We start from the raw sequence: 21,875 nt of genomic DNA, 5'->3' as shown, positions 1-21,875 counted from the left end.
GCCACACATCACCTGTCACCAGTCCTTTGATTAATGGCCCCAATCAGAGAATCATGAAAGTCTGTGACTCTTCTGGCACTACAGAGCAGTGACACATCTACATTTCCTAGTTAAGGTGTAATATTACCAAAATGTTTTTACCTCCAGTACTAGCCAGAGCTGTCCTCCCACATACTGATCTGCTTTGTAAAACATCCCATAAAATTTAACAACATTAGGATGATTGGGAAGAAACTGCAAAATATTATATTCTGCTTCAATTTCTTCATCTACATCCTAAATAGAAAACACAAGACATACAGAATATATAAACACAGCAAGTCTGTACAAACCAAGAACAAACTCTCATGGATAACAAGAACAATCATCGAATTGTTTAAAATCCTTTTATTTTAATGCAGCTGAAAGTACTCAGTTGTTGTTATAAATTTAATCCAAACCAAATCACGCCACTTTTGTTTTTCTACATACAGAAATGTGAACTGTATAAAGTAAGCAGTCGCCTTCAAGGCTACCTCTAATGCATAATATACGTCATCAGAAAAAGTAAAAGTTATGCTTAATTTTGCTCAGTTCTCTAAATAAGAGATATACACATGTATTATTTTCTAATTTGTTTTTTAAACATGCATATATTTTAATATGTGAGCTAAAGGTAAATATATGAACTTGTGTTTCATTCTTCATTTTAAGGTCATGAGGTGGGACTCATCAAAGTACAATTTCAGAAAACCTTAAAGGGGACATCAGTAAAAATAAAAACATCCTTAAGAGGATGTCTTGTAAACCCGTCAAGAAAAACATACACCAGAAACCATTAAACAGAGGCACATCGAAATCCACAGAATTAGCAAACATTACTGAATATTTGTCAGTGACGCTCTTCTGTGTCAATTACAGAGTATTGATTGATATCATCAACGTACAGGCCAAAATGCAGCAGAGTACTTAAGCCCTGAATCCTTCCTCATTTCTGCACAGACTGACTGTCAGAAAATTTAAGCACCTACAAAAAATGAGAATATGCATAATACTTCCCTAAAAAGGATATCTTACTGTTTAGTACCTTCTTTGAATTTATACATGAGAAGAACGAGATGAATTTCTGTAGTAGTAGATGACAGAAAAGCAACTTTTAGTATTTTAGCCCAACTACTGTGATCAAATTCCAGCTTGATCCAACCTGTACAGCTGTCAATTAAATCTTCCACTGAAAACTAGAGTCTTGATTCTCAGGTAAGTTAGACATCTAAATCCCACTAGAACTGGAGCTGGCACACAACTACCTCAGAGAATTTGGGCCTGTACTCTTCTTCTGTTTTTACTTCAACTATTGCTCAGCAGTACTGTCCTACTGTCCACTTTTAAAAGGTTACTATACAATATTCTAAAGTTCACAGTACTTCTATGGTAGGAAAAGTCATAGAGTACATACATTAAAATAAGAATATTTAAGATTAGCAGGATCTAGTATTTTCATTGCTATAGCAGGTCCCTAAGAAGAATGCCTCTGTGCCCTCTGATCACATGCATGCTCCAAGCACAGGTATCTGATAATTGTACCAGGAGAGTTATATAGAGCTACAAATGAAAATAGGCAAATGCTGTCTTCAGATAACATACAAGACAATGAAACTATAAGTTGCACCTTTCTAGTGCCAAACTCAATACCAGAAACAGAGTACCAAATCCTGTTTATTTCCACCAATGCATTCTGTGAAGTTGTTCCATCAACTGTTTGATCCGCATTTCAAATCTGTTTGAGAACTCTTAAATTAACAATGAAGTTAAATATTTTTACTTACACTGATAGGATCCAGAATCTTTACTGCTGCCAGACTGCCATCTTTCTTACTGGCAACCTTATAGACTTTACCGTAAGTGCCTTTTCCAATAGTCTCTATAATCTCCCAGGTATCTGAGGGATCATCTAATGATTCTAGTCCAATCATATTGGAATTATATTGAAATAATCCATATAACGGCTTCCTGGAAAACAAAGCAAACACACATGCAGTGGGAAGCCCTAAGTAACTCTCTATTAAAGAGGGAGTTTTGCGACAAAAGAATCAGGTATTGTCCTAAATTGAGAAGAGATACAGACAGAATAACAAATGGAGAATGGACAGAAAGATAAGATCACTAAGTGCAGAAGGGGAAAGAAATCACTGGGGACTGTTTATTAATTGCTTTGCTGCATGTATTAACTATTCACTTCAAATATTGTCCCATATACTGCACCATTCTGAATGCACTTTCACAAGCTGTGACAAAATCTTATCCCTCCCTCTACAGCACACTCTTTTAATGGGCATATTTATTGCACACAGCTCATGAAAGCAGTCCTTATCTCTTGTACATTAAGAAGATGCATAAAATGCAACTAAGATATTTTGTCTAACGTCCCGCAGGTAATTGCCAGCCAGGTATTCGGGAGACATAACATCTCATCCTATGTGACATATCTACAACAATGCTATGTTCAACTAGTTTATTTAAAGTTCAGACTGGGCTGGCTGGTATTGTAATACACAGAACAACTTGATAATAGGCAGTAGATGTCACCGGGGTAGCATACATCACTGGAGATGTTGCTCAGTAAGTCCAGTAGTCTCTATTTCCCTATTTCAGCTGAAGTCAGTGTGTTATGGTCAGCTACACTGGCTGAGTGCACCTCCACCTTCAGGAGGTCTCCCAACCAAATCAGTCATTTCCTCAAACAACCCAGAGTGATGTATGTATCACTGCAGCCTACGAAGAGGGCTCCTTCCCATCCTTGGAATTACACAGGTGGCAAGTTCTGGTGATTATGAGCATGACAATACTTTTTTTTAGGATTTCACAGTCCTATGGATTCACGAATCCTATACCTACAAGTAGTTAGAATTTAGTTCTTGTCTCTAAACTGGAAATAGCGAAAGGGAAAACAAAGTTTAAGAAGAGATTAACTTAACCTTCTTAAATAACTCATTAGGGAAGCTTACTTGTTTACGGTTTCTCTAGGAACAAAACCTATTTGGTCAGTTGGTGGCTGTCTGTAGGTAGACCACTTCAGCTATCTTTACACTCATCTAGAAGACGTGAAAACTGAGATCCATGAACAAACCGACAGAGAAGAATAAAAAAGTGATCTTGCAAAAGTAACTGAAGAGAGCACCCTGGCTGACTACAAAAGCTCTTTGTTTTTGGAGATGAGCCAACTAGTGCCTTATTCTGAACAACCTCAAACATAAACCCGAGTTTTAAGGCTTGAGCTATTTCCTTCCAAGCATGCCTGACATCTGCACACTTGCTTGGAATAATAATTATAATAATTTTTTAAAACTACTGTCTTATTTACCTCTACACCACTTCCAGCATCAGTGACAACTATCTGGCATGAGAACTGGAGCTGAAAAGAAATGTGGGCCTAACTGAAGAGATCAAATAATGACGAGTGAAGAAGCAGCTCTTAAATCTACCTAAAGAAACAACTTTATTTTCTGTTCATGATGGAGAAGAAAATAACCTGCTTGTAAATTCATCCAAAGTGAAGATACATATAGCAATATTCAGAATGAAATTATGTTTATAAACTTATTTGCATGTTATGCTCTTTTCCAGAAGAGGAGAATTTTTTAAAATTCCTTTAGATCGTATTGAAAAATGCTTACATGTTGTTAAAATAATTTACCATGCAGAAGTCACAAAACATGGTTGTTACCAAAGTCAGGTTAGTAGAAGTATAATCTTTCTAAATCAATGGTAGGCACATAGGGTACATTTAGAAGAAAACTCTTCCTTCCTTCCTTGGCTAAAACTGTATTTGCACCAAAGACGGAGCCAAATAATCTATCAAATTGCTTGGGTCTCTTGCTTTACTCAAAAAAGCAAAGAAAAGAAGAGGGTGGAAGGAGAAAGGAGGAAAAGCTACAGTCAGTTGCATTTATCTATTGTGGGTCAATAATTTAAGTCAATAGGATAGTTTCTCATTCTTTGTAGTACTTCTACTGTCCAATACAGCATGCTGTGAATAAACAACAGAATTATGAACACATACAGTCAGCACCTAGATAGAGAAGCAGTTCAGGTGAAAACCTTTCTCTGAAATCAGTGAACAGAGTGAACCACAAGCTATGCAAGACAGCAACCACAGAGATGTAGTTTCTGATAAGCCAACATTAAGAACAGGGTTTGCTTTTCTTTTTTCTGAATATGAATACAAACATTAGTAGGAACAGTTGCATCTGAGGTTAAAAAAGCAAACAAGACCCAAACACCTGTTTTGAACATAGTGTGATGTGCGATTTTAAAGCTTTAAAAGAAACGGTACAGATGTTCATGTACAAAAACAAACAGAAAAAAACACTCCAGACTAGAAATTTTCAATGCAATCTTACCAAAAAAAAGGGCTGATACTTCACTGTCACTATAACAACTAGCCTACCACACCGAATGTCCAGAAAATGATGCATGGCACTCTTTGCACTAATGTAACATTTATGATGATGCCTCCTCCTGGAGCAGCCGTTTTGGATAAATGTGTTGTTCCTTAAAAACAAAAAAAACCATCACCATTTCCTGCTTCTGTTCTGATTAATAAATAATCATAAAATGGTATCTCCAAATTCTCTAAATACGTTAAAAAGACCTTCTATCAGGAGGTAACGTTGACCAAAAAAAATCTAAAGCAAAATTATTATAGACAGAATCCTGATGGAGGACAGTGAACACAAATTTTAATAAATGATCACTTCTATGCACTGTGATAATAAGTTAGCATCTAGAGGTGGCATGTCTATGCATGACATGGAATCAGAATTTCCCAAATACATATCATAAATCTGTTCTGCTTAAACTGAAATAACCTCTTCTTGAACTAAAACAATGCATATCTAAATGCTCTTCATCTGCCATCACTATAAAGTGCCTATTAAACACAATATAGTTCCCATTATGACATTCCTATGAAAGACGTGAATGTTTTACAGTCCAAAAAGCATAGGAGCAGTATCAGAAATTATCAGTACTGTAAACTCTGACTTTTTTTTTTTTTTAATAAAATGTATAACTTCAGCTTTTCCTTTAATGACTAAGGTGAATTTGAGCATATCTTTTTCTATTTCCTGATGTATTGAGCTTTAGAAAATAAAGTGCCCTAAACTAAGGACTGCCATTTACTATTTATTTATACCGTGAAAAGTTATATACGAATGCAAATATTTTTGCAACAACCCCATTACCAAAATACCCTAACACTAAAATGCTAAAGTTGAAATATTTCTTTAGGGAGAACTTTCTCCTTTCACTCCCCCCATGTCATGCCTCATCTCTTCTGGGCTTTGAAATGATATACAAAGTGCAGCTTCTAGCTGTGAAAAACTTTGCAGAACTCCAACTGCCCTCCCCAGAGGAAGCCTCAACTTATTAGAGACCTACTGATTACAAGAATTTCATGAGTTCTGCCACCAGCTGGTGAAAACTTCTCAGTGGTTAAGTCTGTTCCAAACAGGCAAGTAAAATAGCCCACACCAGATGCTGAAAAATTACACTTTGGCAATTAACTCTACTGGATGGAGAACATCTTACACAAAGCTATTTGTGACTGCATGCACATAGGCTATTTGAGGAAGGACTAGATGCTATCAACAAGCCCATAGCACTGTATTGAACCCTATTCTGCATAATATAGAAGAGACAAAATGCAAAGCAAAAGTAAGGACAACTTGATGGGGTCTGGAGAAGCTGCTCCCGGGCTAGTGGGGGCAAATTTATGATTTTTTTAAAGGATCGATAATATTCTAACTTTAAAGTAAATCCTGTAGAAGTCGACCTACCAAAACAAAGAGGGTAAGACAAAAAACTATTAACACGCTTCAGCCATTGACACGGTTCTGTTTATCCACAGCCATCAACAACGACATTCTCCATCAAGAAAGTAAATTTCACGGGTTTCTTGGTAACACCATCTGGATTTTCCTATTTTGAGACCCTTTAACAGTCAGAACAAATTAACTCAGACCAAGCATGAAAGACTAAAATTTCAGATGATACTCCAGCATATATGCAAATAACTTTCACCTGCATTTAAAGAAAATATTTCTCCATAAGATTGATGTGAGAATCAGTAACTGTGTATTATCACCCCTTAACAGCATCCATAAGACAAATAGACTACAAAGACTGTCTGATAAAAATGATAACGTAAAACAAAAATGGGTTACGGACACTCCACAAGTCATTACTGCCTTTGTAACAATCTTCCAAATTGTATTCAACAGCTATAAACAGCCCTCAAAACAGCTATCTGGAATATTATGTGGTGTTATGAAAGATCTACTGTGATCCTTCTGTAGCACTCAGATTCACGAAGTTCATCCTACATTGAAAAATTAAAAAAAAAAAAAAAACCTAAATAGAGTAACTGCATGTAGATTTTATACGGTTGTCACTACTCCTGGAATAAAGTCAGCATCTTTTTCTGTCATGTTTATTATTTCACAGCTCTCTATCTCAGAAATGAGAGGGACAAGAGGGACTCATAAGAAAGAAAAACTGTGCCAGAAACAGCTTCAGAATTACTGTTCTGTTTTCAGTATTGCCCTACTGAACTTTTATACCATAATGACTCGCCTATTGTCTTCCAACAGGCATCCTTTTTCTAGTTCACTGTAAAATGAGGTATCTGTAGAGGTTTTGGCCTGCTACTTTATGACAGCCATCCTATATGTAGTACTAGACATTTTTGAATTCTAATTATATCTGATAGAGACATAATAACAATCACATTCAACAGCAGTGAAACAAAATTGAACATACTGTTTCCATATCAACAATTCTTGCACAGTGCTAATTTCTGCAGTGCTCTGTTTGTCTTACCACCTTTTGTCTCTCTTGTGAAACAGCTGGCTTATACTCTTCTGGTATCTACGTAAACTGTAGAACCACCAGAATGTCATGTTCAACATGAAGGTATTCGATATTTGTGGGGAGCTCCGTATTGTTTCCATACTAAATGAATGACCCATAGGGAGAAGCCATCTGAAGGTAAAGTTGACATTATCAGCCATGACCACCTCTATTCTGCTGGCTTCTGATGGTCTCAACCAGCCAGCTACCTCAGAAGCAATTGTTAGAGGAATTAATGGACCACTGAAAGGCACAAGAAAATCAATAGCCAGAAGAGCTTCCTCTGCTAATCTGACTCCTGCTGTTTCTCTCTGGCTAGGTTTAAACAAAGAGGATGTCGATATCTTGAAGCAAAGCACACAAAAGAAGGTATTAGCACACCAACCTGCAACTGCTCTCATCTGCTCTCAGAAAAAGAGACTGCAGAATGGGATGTATACAGTGCTCTGGGGGATGAAGGTCAGACAGGGAAGGAGATGAAGGAGAAGGATAAAAGCATGCTCAAAAGCTGTTATTGATGCTATACAGTTTGTGAACAAACCCCCCCATACTTTTAACTGATCACATTGTTTCACTAGGCCAACATAAGGGAAAAAATAGAACAATCAGCAACACAATTGCTATTATTTATGGATGAAAGGTAGATCCCTGAAAACATTCCTGCTAAATTCAGTTCACAGGAGAAATATCTCCTGAATACAGAAAACATTAAACAGACTTTGGGGTTGTCCAATATGTGGGAGGAGGGGAGAAAAGAAACTGGGAAAAATGTTCTCCCTTCCCATACTCCACCATAAACTTTTTAAACTTCTTACGAATTGTGTTCACATACATTTTCTCTCTCTACATACAGTCCTCTAAGTTCAGGAATATCTTTGTCACTTCCTCCTGCTCTGCATCATTTTTATGTATGGACTAGATTATCTAACCATTTAGACTTGTAAAATCAGCCACAGGGCCAGGTTAGAGAGCGATAACCAATGGCAATAGATTGTTTCCAGACTGTAGTTCGGAGGAAGGTGTCATGAATGTTTGCTTTCTTCTCTTGTCTTCGCTGAGCTTGTTTCTATGCTTCCAGGTCATCACAGCATGAAGCATTAACCCCATTCCTGGGATTAACGATAATAAACCGTCCACAAAACAGCAAGCGACATCATGGCAAAGAAATCCAAATGTCACCTACTTCATTCAGTTATGCTGGTCCAGAAATAAAGGGAGAAAACAATTTAGTTAATTCCTAGCTGTGCTAGCTGTTTCCATTTCAGGGTCCCTGTAGCACAATATACCCCATATCCTCCATGATGGATATTTTGTGCCATTAAAAAAAAGGCTGAATTCATGATGCAAACATGGGTGTGTGTAAATGGGCATTTACTATCCAACTTGTAAAGATGTTTAGCAGCCCACTACATCAATAGAATAAATCTGACATTTCAGTAACATCTGCAGTAGCATAGTAACAGCTCTTCCTTGTGCCTTGTTCGGTGACAAATAAGGACTAAATACAAATTTTAAAATCCCACTTGCTGAAATGAAGGTCATTCTCTAAACAATACAGAAAAATCTTCCTCTCTGCATTTATGATTCTGGAAATGCTGCACTAACAAAAATGCTTTCCAGGTCTGCACATTAGTATCTGAATATCTGGTTTTATTACCTGCAAAACATAATTTTATAAAGCATTGGTAGTTAATGTTTGCTCAGGTTTTCCAAGTGAAGCTCTAGTGATCTTCTCTCTTCCTCTCCTCACAGTATAGCTATACTTAAGACTCTTTATTTCAGTCTCTCTCTCTACAGACAAGAAGTTCTAGACTAAACTCATTTTGGTTCAAGGATGTTCCTTAAATCATTTTTTTCTGATATTTTGAACAATTCCTTTCCCTGCAGACTTTATCTACAAATAAAGAAGAAATTTACAACATAATTATGGTGGCTCTTAAATTTTTCAGCACTTCAGTCAGATGGCAGAAGTTTCACACCCCCACTCCTAAATCAGTTGTGAAACACAAGCACTTATAAAATTATAATGTTAATCCAAATTATTGGATCGAATATGAGAGTCTAAACCAGAAAACTCTCCATGAATGTCTTGTAAAGTGCATGGTAAGAAAGATGTATGTGCCTTGCCCAGACAGTCCAGCAGCATGTTTCCATTAGGTTCATTACATCATAATCTGTTGCATTATCAATTTTAATAAGTAACTCTTATGGTACCATATTTATGAATAAAACATTAATCTTTGTCCAATAATGATTGCGCTCATTACTGTATTATTCATTCCCCTGACCAGCGTCTCCATAAATCTTATGCTTTTCCTACTGGGAGCACACTTTCAGTCTTTCCTGTAGCCCTGCGTCCAATCAGGAGGCACTGTTGACTGTTAGAGGGACACGAAGAACTTATTTTACTCCAGAACTACCTATCCTCTCACCTTGCTACTCCCAACCACCACAACGCGCTTGATAAAACTTTCATCTTGCACGGGCTCTATGTTACACTACTGGCACCTTCAGTATCCTTGGTATTTTCTAGGGCACTTACGGTATTCTTTGATACTGTGAGTGCCCTAGAAAATCAAGTTTCTGTTGCTTCCCAGGAATTTGCTCCAAGGTTGCTTCTCTCTTAACCACGGCCTCATGTGATCAGCTGTCTATAACAGTCATACCAGTCTGCTGCACCCCAGGCCTTCTCTTGTTGAATGGGACGGGCAAACAATGCAGTGTTAGCCCTGAAGAGAGCTGCTTCACATGCACAGAGCGAGGCCTTGTAATTTACGTTTAATTAAACATTTCTTCTTCTCAATCTACTGCATAATCAAGGATAGAGCAGGCAATCACTGGGATTTTGTAGAGTAGGAAGGTCTTAAAGATCAGGGTGAACTCAAGCCAACCCCATTTTTTAAATAAAAATTATCATTAGCACTTCAGAAAATTTCTCAGGGCTTTGATTCTTCTATCTAATCTTTGCTGATGTCAACGGTACCATACTATGAATCAAATTTCTTTCTGTTAAAATCATTCGGTTCCACTGATTTTCATAGGATTACATAGATTTAACATGCTATATTCTAGTCTATCATAACTGAACTTCTCCAATTGAATATGCACAAAAGCTGAGAGGTAACTGGGGTGAAAAAGTAATTAAGAAAGCTAAGAAAGTTACAAAACACCTTTTTTCATGAACAGTGAAACTAACATATTCTATAACTCTGCGTCCTTTTAATTTTCCACTGTCATAACAATTATCTTTCTTTCCTTTGATATGCGCCAAAAGATGACATCTGCTGTAGCTAAGCTGGAACTGTTAGCATAAGGATGGACCAATCAAGCAGAATATATAAAGGACAAAATTCAGCCCATGTCCACCTCAGAGGGCACACTGCTTGTGTTTCATTTCTCTAGCCAGATGCAGATTTTCACAAAAATTGTAAGAAATTTGTCAAATTTGGATATAATCTTCTGTGAAAAAGGATTTTCTCACAAAACTTCAAAGACTGTTTCGCAAAGGTTCAACATAAATATCGTAAGATCAGTGCTGAGAGTAGAAATTTGAAAACAAATGGTTAAGCCAAGGCATATAAAGATTGCAAAATTCTCAGAGATGTCTAACAGAAGCAAATCTGCACTTCTCACAAATGTGCAAAAAATAGATTTTTCTTTTGTTTTCACAGAATTAGCAAAATGTATTATTAATGGAAAATGACACTGCCAAGGTTTCTGGGAAGGATTGTGCTGGGTCCAACACAAAGTTTTGTTCAGTTTACGAAAAGATCACTTCCTGAGTATAGTAAACCAGGTATGTTTGCAGAGCTATCTTATCCTGTGAGGTAAGGAGTACCTTGCCACAAACACAGAAATCAGCAGGAACTTCTGTTGATCAGTACCACTGAAAATAAAACCTCTGACCATTCATAACGGACTACAACACATTTTCACTGTTAAATTAATCAGTTCCATTTCTACGACTCTGATCACCAAATGTTGAATAAAAGGGTGTACCTGATCAGTTACCATGATATAATTAATATTACATTAAAAACAAATGAATGGATAGACCTAAAAAATATTAACCAGAAAAGATTATCCAAGATCAGATACAAACGTTAGTTATCTGAAAGCCAGTTAAAATCAACAACTCAAAGAGGAAGCTCTGATCAACAGCATTTCTATTGCAAAAATATTATTTATATTACCCATCTAATTAGAATTCCAATTAGCAAAATACATTAAAACAGTTACAAATGACTAACAGCCAGTACCCAACAACTTCGCCTCAGGCTGGGGAATGTAGTGCTAAAATGAACTTTATAATCCCATGAGCACACTCAGTTTTAAACTGCAGGTGGCAAATCAAGTGACTACAAGCTACAACCCCCATGTGTGAAAATCAATACCTGAGAAGGTTTTCTCCGCCTCTTTTGACAGCAATTTAACAGGGCGAACAAAACGCATGTGTTAGTGGTAAAATAGAGGGATGAAGGGCTATGAACAGGAAAACGACCCTTAAATCAAAACCAGCTTCTTCACTGCAGTCTAATCACAAAAGCTTGAGATGCTTTGTATACAGCTGAGGAAAAAGAAATCTAGGACAAATTTAAGAGAAAGCTGGAGAGAAAGAAACTGTAAACTTACATTAGTGACCTATTTTCTGAAACCACTTTATTTTATATTGGATTTTTCTCCTGTAAGGATATCAGAATTCTTCAGAACTAAGATATTTTCTTCACAGGGACTGCTTGCATCTGCCAATGCTGCCCAGAACAGTGTGTCCTGCATACTGGTTCCCATAACCTGTACTAGACAATGCAGTGCATGCTAGCTTAAGATGCCTGTCATGGAGGGTACAGATAAACTGCTTCAATCCTAGCAGCTTCACTTTGTTAATACTAAAGATCACTGTGACATTAATTGATCTTGAGCCTGATCTATTTATCAAGTCTTTTACATGTGGGAGCTGAAGAATTAAAGCCACTTAGTCATTCACAGAGAGTGAGCAACAATGCTTCATTTTCTGAAGGGATTTTCCCATTGTTTCACAATATACCTTAATTGTATAATGTAATCAATCATCACGCATCACAAGAGTACTCCAGTATTACTTTTGCAGCAGTTTTAGTCTAATGAGGATTTTAAATAAAAACAGACACCATCTTTTATCCATAAGAAAAATAATAACAAACTGTTTTAACCATGACACAAAGAACAGTTCTTAATACTGACAATGACTCTTGCTTAAGATGAAGTATTTTCATTAGTAAGCTAGTTGTTATGCATTACCAGCATGCGTGCAGTAGCCTAGCGTGACACCAATTTGCATAATTTCTCTTCTCTAACAGGCTTCAAAAATAATAATAAGCATATGAGATAGAATCTATTAATTTTAAACTTCCTTCAGCAGTTATCTTTATGAAGCAGTTATCAAAAGAACCTTTAAAGAATTAAATTTAATAAATTATAAATGTATTATTCGGGTTATCCCATCTGGGCCTATAACTATCTAAGTCGAATTGAGTAACAAAGACCAAGGCAAGTCTATAAGCAATTTGCTCCAGGTCTTCCCAACAAGAGAGACTGACAAAGAAGTGGCAGGACAATGCTGATGTCCACTGCTGCTCACAGTAATTACTGAACTAGAAAATCAGTTAAGGATGTTGGGGTAAAAATAAATAAAAGAGAAAGAAAGATAGCGATATGCATAGGCTCTGCTCAAGCTGTTATACCTGTAAAAACTATTTAACAGTGCCTTAATCTACAGAGAGGAACAAACAAGACATTACTATACGTTAATATTTTAGGCAAGCAGAAAGATTAATGTATTAACAAACTTTGATGGGAAGTCAGCTTCAGAAAAAGTGAAAATAGCTTTCCATAATATAATATATTAACTGATGGACCTTTTCTTATCTTCATGACTTATGCATTTGTATATCCTGACTTGCATAGCAAACAACATGGCTGCAGCACTGTGATTCTCTCAGATACTCATCCAGTAAGAACGCTTTGTTATGAGTTCTGACATATGGTTACCAATAAGAAAAATCCACTTTCTTTTTACAGCCCACGGGAGGACACCTGCACATCTGCACAATATACATATCTCCACTAATACAAAAACACATTACCGAAGTCCTCAGCTATCCCACTGATGGAAAAAGTACAAGCAGCTCGGGAGAAACAACATACAAAGCCACTATGGACAACGAGCAAAAACTCAGACCTTGCTCTTGCCAGGTATCTCACACTGAGAAACACTAATCAATTTCAATTCCTATGGATTCAGGAGATTTGAGGGAGATTAACACCTCCAAGAGCCGTGATCTTGAAGAGAGAACAATTTAGTACAAAAAAAAAAAAAAAAAAAAAATCCCCCATGAACCTCCACACTAGAACTCAACACAAAATAAAGGAACAAACTGTCCTCTTTTCTCAGATTAACTCTTGGGCTGCTGCAGATGCTCCTGAAGAAAGTTAGGAGAATGGCTGAACTTGACTGACAAAGTGAAAACAAGACAGGTAGGGACAGTAGCCTATAAACTGGTTACAACAACGATGACCTAGAATAACCAGCCTGTAGTAGTTCATTATGATCCACCCAAATTTTCTTTTACATACTGTTCAGTTTATTGAACAGCTCTGCATTCAATACTGTAGGCTTTCAAAATGTGAAACACAAAAACATTTTTGGGTATCATTCAACAAACTGAAAAGACAGAGAATGGGTAATATACTCCTATGTCACCGCAAGCAGCAGTGAACTGGGATATCAGTTACAGCTTTCACTGTAAAGTTAAATAAATTAGACTGAACACACAATATGCAGCAGGATCTACAGCACTATGTTTGCATCAAGTTTTTAATAATGCTTTAATTTACAGGCATTATGTCCTATCACATGCCATACAGCAATGGGTAATTTTTCCTCAGCAAGGATACTCACTGCACATAATCTCAGTTCTTACCTCTGTTCAAGTAGAATACCTACTAAAACAGCAAAACTTGAAAAAGAATAAAATCGTGATGAGCAAAACAGCAACTGACACCATCCATTCAAGAAAGGACAGTAAAGATGTCTTTACATGATAGAATGATGTAGTGTAAGGATTTTGCTGTCTTACCTTAGAGTTTACATTTCAAGTACAACCCTGGGAGATAACATCCTCAGAGATGTTATTGACTGTAACTCATTTCCTGTACCACAGAAATCTTAATTTCCATGTGCTACATGTTCTCCATGTACAAATTGGACAAATGAGTACCAGCCTGACTCAGAGGTGTACTGAAAGGTGCCTCCTATACAGGCATCCCAAGCTACTTCTCTCTGAACATCACAGCATAACTTCTGCTGCAATAGCCCTCACACATCCTCCTGGGCTGTCACCAGGTCACAGTGCAAAGAGGCAAACCCATGGACCACTACTTTTATAAGTGTCCGTTGAGGCTCAGAGTCTGTGCATATAGGCCTCTTTGTCTGCTCATGTCATGAAAAAGTGACTTTTTCGACCAACTCATTCAGCCAGGGTGGTGCACAAGCAGTTCTTTCCCTGATGCCTCAACATCCTTTCTCAGAGCCCCAGGGTAAGGGTATTTTGGCATACACCTCACTTTAAAGAGGCGAAAACTAGGTGAAACTGTATATCCACACTTAACAGGGGTTCTGAAAATCCCTTTACTTTAGCTGTTACAAGGAACGTAAATAAATAGTCAAAACAATAAGCATCTTGTTGTAAGACTTCCCTACCTCAGTTTCCTCACATCTCTTCAGCTCTTTCAGCTTAAACAACTATATTTAGGAGTCCTCATTCCTTTCTTTCAAGCTTGTGCTATTTACTCTGAAACACAGTTGCTCTTCTTTTGTTAGTCACTCCTCCTGACCTCTGCAGCAAGCACCCTTTTTGTGGGAAGGGAGGCTGATAATACACCCCACCCCTTAATCTTCCAGTCTTCCCTGTTACAGGGTTGTTCTTCAACTCCACTACGCGACCAAAGCCCACTGACACCTAGCCTCCCATTTTAAGTTTAAAGGTTGATAACAGGTTTGTCATGTGGAGCAGTAAACCGTTTATTTAATGCTGCTCAGTGAAAGACACTATCATCAAAATTTATTTTTTCTTTTTTGTTAGTCTTACGGCAGGTGCAAAATAACCTACAGAAAGAAAAGGACAAGGCAAATATACCCCCATTCAAAATGTTTGTAGTCTGATATACTTACAGACACTTCCCAATATCAAACGAAAATCATGTATTGCATACAGATTCCCTGAATTGTCACAACTACCAATATACTTGTGCTATATGCAGGTTTCTGTAAACAAACTTTCTACTTTTACCTAGCTTAGAACAGTAAAGGCTGCACTAAGAAGACAGTCACTTCAGGGTACTTCAGCAAAAACAATGTACTGTGTTGCTTTTTGGAAACTGCCATATCTGTTTTATGTCCTTGCTGTATCAACTGCATAAAGGTAATTTTCTAATAATGAATTATTTATTTCCTGTTGTAATCAGACATCTGAGATAGTCATAAATATTTATACATCCAGTTAATTCACTAATGAAAACTGAACTAATTCTAAAAATGGGATGTTATCTCAGAGGTACATTGACCTAACATTCTGGTCAACCTTTACATTCGTGAAGCCAGCTACCATATGGGAAGCAACTAACAAGAGCTGTAAGAAACCTGATCTTGAGAGCAGGGCTTAGGAATGGATTCAGGTATCAGGATGGAAGAATTTTGTGAGTATCCTAGAAATGTATCATGCTTTTCCCTAATTTCCCAATCTGTAAAATTAGAGATGATAATCTCTACCCTTGCACTCCTTTGCAATCCTTGTGCTCCTCAGTACCTCTCCAGAGAGATTTCCTCTTCAGCAGTGGAAGTTCCTCTTCCTCTTAGATACTGAATTATCATCTCTTACATTGGCCTGTGCAACCTCACTGTCCTTTACAACCTCTAAGAAACATTTCGGATGTTGGCTGCATGAGACTAGTTGAGTACCACCTATGGATTGCAAGAGCGTATGGGTACAAACTCCTCAAACCTAGCCAGCCATTTTATTATCACCCCTCAATCAAGCCAGGTCAAAGTAAACTGCTAATCAAAGGATTTATTTACTGCATCCACAATAGACGATGCAGTTTATAAAGGTTTATACAGTTACAAGAGAACAGAAGCTAAAAGAGACTACATCCATCTAGAACTTAGATCAACTTTAAGGGTTCTTCTTATCTAATAAACTCACAGCTCTTTTTCAACCTACATCTCCCCACAGAAAGACTCCTCTACAATCCAGTCATATCACTGGCATATCTCCTCTTTATCCCCTCCCCTAAAACAAAACCCACTATTTATGGATCCGAAAAGAGAGAAATCTGTTCCTTCCATGAAACTATTGCTTACCACCTTCTGGAGAGGCTGATGGCCTTAGGCTTGACATGAGCAGTCTCACCTGCCCTCAACGCACTTTAATGATTATTCACATTTGGCTAAACCCTTCACAAGGTGTTAGCTCACTGTGAAGCATGGTGCTAGCTGGAAAATGGTCAAACCTCAGAGACAAAGCCTCTCTATATATTAACATTTATATTTTTCTAAAAATTCTCCTGTAAATTAACCATACTTTATGTAAACACATAGATGAGATCAAGGTGTTTGTCTCATTTAACTGAGCCTTTTAATGGAGGCTGCATATGATAATAACAAATGTTACTGGAGTTACAGTTACTGGTTTAGCATACAGTACTAATTTTGAGAGTGCTATAACAAAGCAATTCCAAGGTAAGACTACAGATCCTTTGTCAAGCTCAGTCCAGAACACAGGGAAAACATTGCTCTCATGAGTCTGAAAGCAGAAGCACAACCAGGAACACTAATAATGTTACAAAATATGAACACTGCTTTTCTCTCAAAACACGGAAAATTCTCACTGCTGAGAAAGGTCAGCCAGAGAAAAAGCCTGTACAGGGACTTGCTCTTTTAAAACTGCAAATTCGTATGTTCTAGCTTCAGAAAAAAAGATCTTTCTGACAGACAGAGGCTACAGAAAGCCATGTTCTGTTGAACTTGTTCTCTGAACAATGACTCTCTCTTTAAACAACCTCAAATCTAAAGGAATTTCAGAAATAGTTCACTGGCTTCCTCGGCTCCAGGAACAAAAGGAGGAGGAAAAATAGCAGGAGTGTAAACATGAGGAGCTGCAAACCACAGCTCACTCTGTATCTTCTACTACTGCATGCCAGTGAAAAAGAAAGAAAACCAGTCAGGTGATAGCAGACTCTGACGCAGTTGATGTATTTACAGTTTTCTGCTAATTCAGACGTAGAAAGGAAGGACAGTGCAGTGTTCTAAAAAAAGAAGGAATGTGTTACTCCATGTAAAAATGAAACCCATTAGAGGTTTATTTTTCTCTATGTGTACAAAAAAAAACTGAAAAATTGTGGTTTTCAGAAGGTAAGCAGCCAAACATGCAAGTTCAGGAGTTAAGTAAGTCCCTGATAAAAGATCTTATCATGATCATTCAAAAAGAAACTACTGCAAAATCCAGAATTAATCCTTGACAGGGCAATAAGATTTTGTCAGCAATTGAAGATATCCAATCCAGAATGAATCTTGAGTGGATTGCGCCCTGACACAATAAAGGTGTCCAACAATCCAAAATATTACAAGAAAAGAGAGTTGCAGCAGACAAGCAAGTAAGCTCAGACTCAAGCAAGATCAGCATATAAAACTGCGTATCAACTGTAAGAACCAGCACAGCATAAAGCCCAACACATGAGAAAAGATGCAAGAAGTGCAATGGATTACATCATTTTGCAAGCTAGCAATGTCAGGGCCCTGAGTGCCTTCCCCCTCTTCCACAGGTTTGGTTCCCTGGACTCAGGGCCAACTTTGATAACACAGCTGCCACAGAATCATGCAACAGTTCAAGTTGGAAGAGACCTCTAAAAATCATCTAGTCCAGCCCTCCTGCTCAAGCAGGGTCACCTAGAGCAGGCTGCCCAGGACCCTGTCCAAATGATTTCCAAATCTCTCTAAGGATGGAGACTCCACAACCTCTTTGGGCAACCTGTTCCAGTGCTCAGTCACCCTCACAGTAAAGAAGCTTTTCCTTATATTCAGACAGAGCTCCCCGTGTTTCAGTTTGTGCCCACGGCCTCTCATCCTGTCACTGGGGACCACTGAAGAGTCTGGCCCCGTCCTCTTTACACTCTCCCTTCAGATATTTAAATGCACTGATACGATCCCCCCTCAGTCTTCTCTTCTCCAGGCTGAACACTCCCATCTCTCTCAGTCTCTCCTCACGCGAGATGCTCTAGTCTCTTAATTATCATCATGGCCCTTCACTGGACGCGTTCCATGTCTGCCTTGTACTGGGGAGCCCACCACTGGACACAGCACTCCAGGTGTGGCCTCACCAGGGCTGAGTAGAGGGGAAGGACCACCTCCATCGACCTCCTGGCTACGCTCTTCCTGATGCAGCCCAGGATACCATGGGCCTTCTTGGCCACAGAGGCACATTGCTGGCCCATGGTCAACTTATTCTCCACCAGGACAACATACAGAAATAAATACTACCAGTCCCAGCAGTTTGAAAAGCATGAACCTGAACACATGAAATGAGGAAAAGAGCTTAAAAATTACACATTTGTATTTTTAGTTCTTTCTTAAGAAAATCTTTCCTCTCATGATTTTCAATACCTGTGGAAAACATGCAGGTTGGAAAATCACCCTGGAATGTGATGAAAACACAGGCATGCAAAAACATTGTTTCTGAGTTCAGGGAACTTGCTCCCCAACTCCCTTCAACAGCATGAAGAGCAGGTGGATATCTAGGGGAAAAAAACACCACCAAAAAAATAGCATTGTGCCTTTTATGAAAGACCCTGAGCACGGAGACAGGCACCAACTGGATGATGAGAAGAAAGAGAACGGTTAAAGTCTCACACATGGTGTGTTACTGTAAGAGCTTGCTATTAGGGAAAAAAAAGCATGGAAATAAACTTGTTTCAGCAGAAGAAAGAGAACTATAACACGACTCTCTAGAGACCTAGAAATACATCCACATGCAGTAAATTCTTTCTCCCTGCACCTCTGAGAGACGGCAGTAATTAAGGCAAACATTTAATTCAGAGCCCCACCATGTAAAAAAAATCATTTACTGAGCCCCCACTGCTCTCTTATACAGTGCTGATTGCTGGGTCCCTTTCCAGCTGCTTCAGCAGGTCTCGCTCTATTGCCAGTTTCCTGACTTCCAAACACCTCATTTGCAGCCCTCTTGCTGCTTTACTGTGCAGTGCTGATTGCTGGCTCTTGCTTCCAGGAGGTTCCCAATCTCACTGCACCTTAGATCGCACTACCAGTTTCCCACCTCCTGTGTGTGTTATCAGAGCTTCCATCCATCACTGCTCCCTGAGGAGCTGTTTGCTATTCTTCCATTGCAAGTGGTTAATATTCTCTTTATTTTCTTTCAGTCAAGTCACGGTAGAATGGAAATAGAGTTAACAGAAACTCTGCTGCAGTACCTGACTTTGTGTACGCATGTGTTATCAGCAGCAAGTACAGGACAATCAGATGACAGAGTGAGCTGATACCGCCAATCAAAAGAGAAACTCTGACCAACACTCTCCAGGGAACTCTGAAAATTAGCACTCACCAGTATTTGGCAGCTATGGACACCCCATGACTTCCTGCTTCCAAACATCTTGCCAGCAATCAGGAGCAATGACTGCAGTGTGTGGAGGCAAATCTGAGGAAGCCTTAAGATACCTGTACCAAGAGCAGCAGCCTGAGAAAGCAGCAGCATTGCAGCCCCTTTGTCCATACTGTAGCCTTGAAGGTTACAGTGCTGTTTTTCCACTTTGACTGTTGCTGGAGCTAATCAGTTTGCAGATGTGCCTCTGGATACAGACTTTTACATGTGGGAAAGCTCACCCTAATTTATGAAGAAGAATGGGGGAGGAGGGGGCAGGGGCATGCACTCTTTAGCACAACTACTTACAACCAAAATGAAATGACCTGATTTAACAAGTTTTCTGATTTGCAGAGTCTTAGGCAATCCTTGTGCGTGTTATACCACCAGTCTTCTAGGCCGCCACAGAGAGCACTCACCTTCCAGCCAGGAGCACAGATGAATTCTCTGTTCCAAATTCCTTTTCACAGATTGCTCAAAAGAAGGTGTTCATTTCACAGCAGCTAGTGAGCTGCTATGAGGACTGTGAAACCAAGCACGTTACCTCTCAGCAGTGCTGCTGAACCCAATGAAGCTTTCAACTGAGCAATCTTATGCTACCATAAATGCCTTCTGTCAAGCTATTAAACCAGACAGTTTCTGTATATTATGACACATGCATCATTACAGTCAGCCATGATAGCCCTTCACTGCTGAAGCTGTAAGGAGGCCAAACTACCTTGGAGGCTTAACTACCACTAGTGAAAAGTAGTCTGAAACTTACCTTACCTATATGAGTCCTTGACAGTCTCCTCTATTTTATTATTAGCTGATTTTTGCAGACTCTCCTGCCAGCATAAACTGCCTCAGTTCCCTGGACCTAGGAAAGGAATACTAGCAGGGGAGCTGCACTAACATTATCTTTCTATTTAGTAATCAGTAGCTAACCTCAAGTCTCTCTCTTTGACTAACACTGGTCCTTCCTCTACACTTGATGACAATACATGCAACCTTTAGTACAGCAGTCAGTTTAATTTTATAATCATTTTTCACTGACACACTAATCTTGACACAAAACATGCAGCATCATATGACATAAATTTTATAAGCAAATTCACTACCTTTCAGCACATTCAAAATATTTATTGCAAAATAATGGAAGATCTACATTTCTTAGAAGACTGTGTCTACATGAACAAACTCAACAGATTTTGGTAGCTACTCAGCTGAAAAACTACCTTTCAGTTAAAATCATTGGGGGTTTTCCCTATAAACATAATTGCAAATCATTTCTTAAAATACTTTTCCAAAAAAACAAACAAACTGAACCCAAACTTTTAAAGTATGATGAAAGATAAAAACAAATAAATAAATAAATAAAATCCAAAGAGGAGGACACTACAAAGACATTCCCCATAAGAAAATGAATTAGCCACTGAAGTCCTGCTTCAAAATAACACTTTGAATATATTCACAGTTGAAGGAAGTCAGCTCTGCAGAACTCCCCTAGTCAGCTGAGCTGCAGTAACTTATACATGCTTTTAGCCCACCATTTGTTAAAGGTATAGAGACTAAGTTTCAGTAAGTCAAGTTACTTTCTATTGTATGCCCACACCGTTTAAGACTCAATCCTTTTTCAGCCTGCGACTAAACCCATCCCTGTCTAAAAGCAATCTGATACATGTTTAAGGTGCTCTGAAGTTAGTAAGACTGCAGAGTGTGCTTTTCTCAATCAAGATCTTAACTGATGAAGTTAGTTCAACGGTTAACAGAATTTATTTCCCTCATTTCCAACAGCAAGGAAAGGAAAGGCTGGCTGGCTGCATCTTGCTGAACTAATTTTGGATTACAAAGATAGGTGTTTTTGCTAATATTCCATTCCTGTATGAGAATAGATTGCTCTTTCTTGAACTTGTTTTTAATCACAGAAAATGTTTTGAATCAGTTACCGAATTTAGCATATTTATCTCACTCCACGATCTTTCCTATCTTGCCTCTCAGCAGAGCCATTAAATGAATGCTCCATCTGCCACGGTTTCTCATACTCCAGGTGACATTTACGTTAGGTTTGTTTCCTCAGAAGAAAATGTATTAGAGAAGGAGTCTGACAGGTCTTTATATCCACTTCGCAGGCTGCACGTAAAGTATAAAGATCATCCATGTAACTATTGACAGAAACGACAAGAGAACAAGTGAAGACAACAAGACGTGCACCAAACGTGCTGTCTTCCTATAAATGAGATGGAATTAATCATGTCTATCACTCAGCCCTCCAGGAAGTTTAAAATACAGTGTGAAAAATGTACAAGGAGATAAGAAAAC

At 38.4% G+C, this 21,875-nt stretch overlaps 1 protein-coding gene across 1 annotated transcript in view; it reads right to left on the bottom strand.

Moving 5' to 3' along the window:
• MYO3B (myosin IIIB) overlaps positions 1-21,875 on the bottom strand; it is a 223,968-nt gene that overhangs the window by 190,874 nt on the left and 11,219 nt on the right. Inside the window, exons 5-6 of the mRNA XM_064514931.1 lie at positions 1,806-1,989; positions 142-276 (exon numbers count right to left, since the gene is read on the bottom strand). Coding sequence (XP_064371001.1) covers positions 142-276; positions 1,806-1,989 — 319 coding nt within the window. The remainder of the gene's footprint in view (positions 1-141; positions 277-1,805; positions 1,990-21,875) is intronic.

This window comes from Dromaius novaehollandiae, chromosome 7 (genome assembly GCF_036370855.1).
Source record: "Dromaius novaehollandiae isolate bDroNov1 chromosome 7, bDroNov1.hap1, whole genome shotgun sequence".
Taxonomy (NCBI): domain Eukaryota; kingdom Metazoa; phylum Chordata; class Aves; order Casuariiformes; family Dromaiidae; genus Dromaius; species Dromaius novaehollandiae.
Note: the sequence above shows the minus strand (reverse complement) of the source record. Positions and strands in the feature narration are given on the sequence as shown.